Genomic DNA, 7631 nt, shown 5'->3' with positions numbered 1-7631 from the left:
TTCAAAATAAAATTGAAATTCATAACTTGGTCCACTCTGTAGTACGTTTTGTTTGGATCATCCAAAGTCACTGCTAACTTGACACATGTATGTCATTATGGGTATCCAATGATCCTCTGAAGAGAAACACAACCAAAGCAGTCCAGTCCTATGTAGTAAGGTGTGTGTGTGTGTGTGTGAGAGAGAGAGATTCTGCCTGGTTTTGTTTTCATGCTTTTGCTATGTTTGCTTCTGTGTAGTCTTATTCTCTTGTCTGGGTTTTTCCCTGCTTGGGTTTTACTGTCTCTGTCTCTCTTGTTTGTATCTCCTGTCTCTTGGTGGTGGGTGTTTCCCTCTCCCTGGCCACACCCTCATTCTGGTGAGTTCTGTGCACACTTGCTCCCTATCTACACCTCATCACTTGGGTGTATTTAAGATCCTCTTTTTGCCCTGTTACCTCGCCAGATTGATGCGCTCTATGCCTTCTCTCCAGCCTTCTTTATCTCGTTCTCGACCTGCTTGCTACCCATGTTCTTTGACCTCTTGCTTGTATTTACGACCACACACCTGCTTGATGTTCTTGCTCTTGTTTGCCTTGTTGGATTGCCTACCCGTGTACCAGACCCTGTTTTTCGCACAAGTAAACTGCTTTTGCCTACTAAGCCTTGAGTCCGAGTCCAGCATTTGCATCCTGTCACACCCGTTTACCAGTCTTGATAGAGAGTGATGTTTGTTTGTTTTTTTTTAACGAGTTTTGTTAAGTGCTTGTTTTCAGGTGGCACGGTGTCTTAGTGGTTAGCACTGTTGCTCCCAGGTTCTCTTTCCACCTGGTCCTTTCTGTGTGAAGTTTTCGTGTTGTCCCCGTGTTTGTGTGGGTTCCCTCCAGGTGCTCCAGTTTCCTCACTTCCAAAAATATGCAAGTTTGATGAACTGGTGACCCTAAATTGGCTCTGTATATGTGTGTGTGTGTGTGTCTGACATGCAACCTGTCCAGGGGGAACCACGCCTCTCACTCAGTGACCACTGGGATAGCCTGCCTGGTATACTTACATTGAACTTGCTAAAAAAAAATCACGTGCGCATGCATACACAGAGGCCACTTCACTTTTAATATATAGATGATTTACCGCTACCTGCTGGAATGGTGTGTGAGTCCAGAATGATTATTATTAATTATCAACCTCCATTGTTCAGTGTTGTTAGCTAATATCAGTAGTTTCTCCAAAAATATTAGTCCTGGTAATGTTCTGTCTTGGCGCCGTTCATCCTTGATCCAAAATACATAAACATACCAAATGGCAAATGTCGGCTCTCCCCAGTTTGTCCAAGCTTGTACCTCAGCTGTACAGTGATCACAGGGATCCTCTCCGTGGTCTCAGACATCATTCTGTTCATTAATTTCTGTGATTCAGTTGTGGATAGAAGAAGTTTACTTTGAGGTTTTTGAGGTTGCCTTAAAAGGTTTTCTTCATCCGAGATACGTGAGGGGCAATTTCTGGTTTCCTAGAAGAATGTTGTGATCTTTGTGTGGGAATCTGTAGTATGATCTCTTGATTCCAAGCGCCTTGTAGATCCCAGATGAGTTTCGACACAATGGAGCGCCACAAAAAGTAACTGGATGAAGTACTTTCCTTCTTTTCAGACCTGTTAATGTGGGTGAATCACTCAACAAAAACAAAAAGAGGCACCTTCTGCACCCACCATTGTTCGAGTCTTTACCATCACTGATTTTCACACCAAAAATCGTAGTGCATTATTTGCCAGGGTGGTTGAAATCCAGGACCAAAGTGGTGCCGTAGTGCGGTGGGTGCAGCGATGATGGCAGGAGGCCGCACCAATCAGCAGGAGTGGAGGTTGTTATTGTCCTGAGCTCAGCTTCACAGAGTGCCACTGGCAGCCTGCCTGAAGACGCCGTTCTGAGTCGAACAAAACTGGTGTGAAGCCGAACACTCCTTTCGCAGCATTTTGCCTCATTAAACCTTAAACTGGGAGAAAAGCGGGTATAACTACAGGCTGCTGAGAAGTTTACTGAATGCCTTTGGACACTTTGCAAGCCAGTGCAGGTTTTATGTCCGTGTAGTGGAGCAGCATCCGGAAAAAGCAGCTACTTATGTGCTATACAATTCTGTAAGATGGGATCATCCTGATGCAGATTTCACAGCCACTCAGTCACAGTTTTCCAGCAAAGTTCTCCACAGCTAACAAGCCCGAGAGCCACTCGACTGTCGGGAGACTCTTTCAGACTGCCTGATGTCAGAGGCTGGAATCTTTCCCATTCACGAAGCTCTTCACTGAGCCAAAGGCCGCTGTACCTCAACAAAACAACTTCCTCTTCAACTAAATGGTGCATTCAAACTTATGCATGCTGGAAGGTTGCTGTTGGGGGGAAAAAAAAAAAAACGAATGTGTTGTCAGTATTTTTTGGTTATAAGCTTTGAAAAATTATGAAATAATGAATTCCAGATTTGTCTAAAATTGCAAAAATTCCTGCACAAGATGTGAGGAAGGATGAAAGGAGACCATAAAGACATGAGATGTTCTTTCATTACAGGGACAGCTGTTTCTGATGACCGAACTGTATCTGGAACCTTTGACAATGTGAAAGAACCGATTGTTGCTGAACTATAATAATGTTAGGAATGATTTTTATTATCCTATTGTCAGATTTTTGTCCTCTCTAAGTGTCCGTTGTTTTGATGTTTGATCTTTGAGTTAAGCTCTAACATGTTTCATTATGTCTGTTAGACACTTGCACGAATTTGAGCCCTGTGCGTCAGCTGTGTGTGGCTGCGTGCAAGTGAGCAAAGAAAATTTTGAAATGTTCAAAATCTCTGGCATGCATTCATTTTTTGAAGTAGACATGCACATGGCGCGATGTATTCGAAAACACTGCGTGTCATTGCAAGTTAATGTGTCTCATTGTCTTGCGGTGGCACATCTGAACAATTATGACATCTATAATAAAGAGAATTTTACAGATACGCGTACATTATCTAACTCATAAGGAGTGAAAATGCAACTGTTTTTACCGAGCCATTACAATATAAATATTCTAAATAATTATCTTGTGAAACGATTCCATATGCGTTCTCCACCTCGTGAAGCACACAAGAGGAGGGCGTTCCTGACAGTACCCACCATAATTCAGGCTATAGTCCGAGACATCAGCTTCCTCCATGTTTGTTTGAAAGACTACATGTAAAGCAAAATAATGTTGGACATGGTTAGCTAGCTCCAGTCTGACTAAACAATGCGCCCAGCAGAGCCTAGCTTGTTAACTGCAACATAAGTGACAGACTATCTACGAATATAAGCAACAGGTTGGTCATCGGTGGTGATGTCTGACAGCAGTCTATAATCAAGGTTCTTCAAATGGAGCAATATCACCACCTGGTGGACATTTACATTAATGCAGGTAAAACAGAGTTTTGCCATGAGCTCTCATACTCAAAACATCAACAGACATTTTTATTATAGCCGTAAGAGGAAATTATGTCACACAGGTTTAAATGTAATGTTAATATGTTATTTCTTTTGGTTTGAACTAGTTTGGGAATGATCGTTTTAATCTGAAATTAGCTGAATTATAATATCACTAATTCTTGTTTGAAGCAACTGCTTGTTCAGAAGGGAAAATATAAAGTAGGTCTTTCTTTTCCTTAATTCTTCCTTTGTGGCTTTTGTCTCTTCCTGGAAAGAATCTGTGGCAGCTTTCAGCTCGTGTTTGAGCTTCTCCTTGGCAGTGACCTTCTGGATGTGAGCCACCTTGTCTTGATGGTGGTCAGCTCCTTGTCAAACTCTCTCTCTCTCTCTGTGTGTGTGTGTGTGTGTGTGTGTGTGTGTGTGTGTGTGTGGCCATCTCCGTTTTGCAGGAGCTCCTTCACTTAAAGTGTCTCCTGAAGGACTTCCTTTCTTGAGAACACAATAGAGGAAGATCCGCTCACTTGTTAGGCTCTGAAATAAAAAGTTTAATTCTCTTTTTAGACAAACAATGTTTTAATCTGCAAGATCTTCAACAGGCCAGTTCCAAAGAGAAAATGGGTACGTGTATATAGCAGTGACTGTAGCCATTGATGCCTGAGTGTGAGATTTCGTAGACATCTGGGATTGTTTTGCCTCTGAAAGTCCAGGTTTGTAGATGATAGGTTGCTGGAATCGATGGTGTAGCTACCTGAGAATAATTTAATAAAAACACTGAATTCATGTACTTCTGTAGATGATTTTTGCATGATGAACACTCGTGCCTCCTCAATTTGTGTTGCAAAGAAAAGTCCAAAGAGAGTCAGAGGACACAGCCTTGTTTGGTGCTGTTAGTTATGGGAAGTATTTCTCTGTTTGTGGTCACATGATCAATCATGCCTTGATAAACTTTCACTATATTAGTCAAGTATTGAGAGCATCCTAACCATGGTAGCATGTTGGTAGCTTTGGTTAGGTTGATAAATGTTATACAGAGATCTCGATGCTGTTTTCTGTATCTGTCTCAAGGATGAAGATCACATAAAATGTGTTTCACGCTGTCCCAAGGCCACGCTGAGATGGTTTCCTGCAACCTTGCTTGATGCGTTTTTCTAAAGGATTGTTATGATTATGTCATCTTTGAGCTCTTGGGGAAGTTTTGCATCTTCCCAGAAGCAACAAAATAATAGTGCTGCAGTCATGGTAGCCCCCCTCCTCCATATTATGATATTTCGTTTAGAGTGCCATCTTGGCCAGGCGCTTTTACCTGGTTTTTGCTTCATTGCCTACTATACTTCTTGATAAGTTGTTGCATCTTTGTGATGGAGTGTCTTTGAATGGCACATCCAGCTCACAAGATCTCACCAGGTCTATGTAGTAAAAAGTGTTCTTGCTGAGGAAGTAGAACTTGTCACCTTTCTGTTCACACTGGAATCCCATCAGCACTGGTGACTTACAGCATTCCTCTATCAATCAATCAATCAATTTTTTTATATAGCGCCAAATCACAACAAACAGTTGCCCCAAGGCGCTCTATATTGTAAGGCAAGGCCATACAATAATTATGAAAAACCCCAACGGTCAAAACGACCCCCTATGAGCAAGCACTTGGCTACAGTGGGAAGGAAAAACTCCCTTTTAACAGGAAGAAACCTCCAGCAGAACCAGGCTCAGGGAGGGGCAGTCTTCTGCTGGGACTGGTTGGGGCTGAGGGAAAGAACCAGGAAAAAGACATGCTGTGGAGGGGAGCAGAGATCAATCACTAATGATTAAATGCAGAGTGATGCATACGGAGCAAAAAGAGAAAGAAACAGTGCATCATGGGAACCCCCCCACAGTCTACGTCTAAAGCAGCATAACCAAGGGATGGTCCAGGGTCACCTGATCCAGCCCTAACTATAAGCCTTAGCGAAAAGGAAAGTTTTAAGCCTAATCTTAAAAGTAGAGAGGGTATCTGTCTCCCTGATCTGAATTGGGAGCTGGTTCCACAGGAGAGGAGCCTGAAAGCTGAAGGCTCTGCCTCCCATTCTACTCTTACAAACCCTAGGAACTACAAGTAAGCCTGCAGTCTGAGAGCGAAGCGCTCTAATGGGGTAATATGGTACTACGAGGTCCCTAAGATAAGATGGGACCTGATTATTCAAAACCTTATAAGTAAGAAGAAGAATTTTAAATTCTATTCTAGAATTAACAGGAAGCCAATGAAGAGAGGCCAACACGGGTGAGATATGCTCTCTCCTGCTAGTCCCCGTCAGTACTCTAGCTGCAGCATTTTGAATTAACTGAAGGCTTTTCAGGGAACTTTTAGGACAACCTGATAATAATGAATTACAATAGTCCAGCCTAGAGGAAATAAATGCATGAATTAGTTTTTCAGCATCACTCTGAGACAAGACCTTTCTGATTTTAGAGATATTGCGTAAATGCAAAAAGGCAGTCCTACATATTTGTTTAATATGCGCTTTGAATGACATATCCTGATCAAAAATGACTCCAAAATTTCTCACAGTATTACTAGAGGTCAGGGAAATGCCATCCAGAGTAAAGATCTGGTTAGACACCATGCTTCTAAGATTTGTGGGGCCAAGTACAATAACTTCAGTTTTATCTGAGTTTAAAAGCAGGAAATTAGAGGTCATCCATGTCTTTATGTCTGTAAGACAATCCTGCAGTTTAACTAATTGGTGTGTGTCCTCTGGCTTCATGGATAGATAAAGCTGGGTATCATCTGCGTAACAATGAAAATTTAAGCAATACCGTCTAATAATACTGCCTAAGGGAAGCATGTATAAAGTGAATAAAATTGGTCCTAGCACAGAACCTTGTGGAACTCCATAATTAACTTTAGTCTGTGAAGAAGATTCCCCATTTACATGAACAAACTGTAATCTATTAGATAAATATGATTCAAACCACCGCAGCGCAGTGCCTTTAATACCTATGGCATGCTCTAATCTCTGTAATAAAATTTTATGGTCAACAGTATCAAAAGCAGCACTGAGGTCTAACAGAACAAGCACAGAGATAAGTCCACTGTCCGAAGCCATAAGAAGATCATTTGTAACCTTCACTAATGCTGTTTCTGTACTATGATGAATTCTAAAACCTGACTGAAACTCTTCAAATAGACCATTCCTCTGCAGGTGATCAGTTAGCTGTAAGCTATCAGAAGACCTGTATAGCTTCACCTTAAATTTTGCAAATTTCATTGCTTTACTTGGGTGTTTCTTCTTAATGACCTTCAGTCAGTCCTCAGGATAAGTTCAGGGGCCTTTGTGTTGACTTGTTCTGGGTGCTTGCCTAGAATTGGGAGCACTGCCTCCCTCAGCATGGCTGGCTAAACATGGAAGGAAGGTGCTTCTTCACAGATCTTCCAATCTTCAGATTGTATGAGACCACTCTCCCTCCACTGCCTGCATGCGGACTCGGGTCTATGGTTCCTTGCTCGTCAGGTGGATCACTTCATCACCTTCCATCCTCTCAAACCTGATCTGACCAAGCAATCAGTAATTATTTTGTACACAATTATTAATTTATTTTATTCCAAAATGGTCCATAAACAAGTTTGTAAAGTTACTACTTGGCTACTTGTGTAAATTAAAATGCGATATGTCTACTGAAATATATGTAGTTAATTATAAATTATTCATTTTTTAAGAAAAAATAGAATCTCCAAAATAGATTTAACACATGAAGGTTTTTACGTTTTATGCTGCAAACAAGTAAATGTGATTTTTATACATTTTCCAGAAAGAAGATCTCCCAGGATTGTGATAATACCCTGTAAGTGCAGTCTGACCTTTTTACTGTCAGAATGAACCACAGCACAGTTATGATGTTAGATAATTCAAATCTTAACATGTTTTGGAATATGACATTATGAACTTTACAATATCAATAAAGAAAAAGAAAACATCCTGGGACTACTCTTATTTTAAGACATCTCATGGTTTAATTGGCTTTGATGGTTCTGCCAAGCCAGTCGATGAATTTGGAGACTCGAGCGTAGACTCCGGGCCTCATGGCGTTGGCGCACCCCAAACCCCAGGATGTCACCCCCTGCAGGATGAATCTGCTCTGCCAGTAACACACCAGAGGACCGCCGCTGTCACCCTACACACACACACACACACACACACACAGGTATTTAAATGAAATTCAAATAATTTTTAATTTATTTTAATTTTAAATTC

At 41.4% G+C, this 7631-nt stretch overlaps 1 protein-coding gene across 2 annotated transcripts in view; it reads right to left on the bottom strand.

Annotated features, from left to right (window-relative positions):
- Nucleotides 1–7177: 7177 nt before the first annotated feature.
- Nucleotides 7178–7631, bottom strand: part of plg (plasminogen) — a 48558-nt gene continuing 48104 nt past the window's right edge. For both annotated transcript variants that reach the window (XM_034162125.1, XM_034162124.1), the window contains one exon: nucleotides 7178–7551. In XM_034162125.1, the coding sequence (XP_034018016.1) occupies nucleotides 7390–7551 (162 nt within the window). In that variant the 3' untranslated portion in view covers nucleotides 7178–7389. The remainder of the gene's footprint in view (nucleotides 7552–7631) is intronic.

Source organism: Thalassophryne amazonica, chromosome 21 (assembly GCF_902500255.1).
Source record: "Thalassophryne amazonica chromosome 21, fThaAma1.1, whole genome shotgun sequence".
NCBI classification, from domain to species: Eukaryota; Metazoa; Chordata; class Actinopteri; order Batrachoidiformes; family Batrachoididae; genus Thalassophryne; species Thalassophryne amazonica.
Note: the sequence above shows the minus strand (reverse complement) of the source record. Positions and strands in the feature narration are given on the sequence as shown.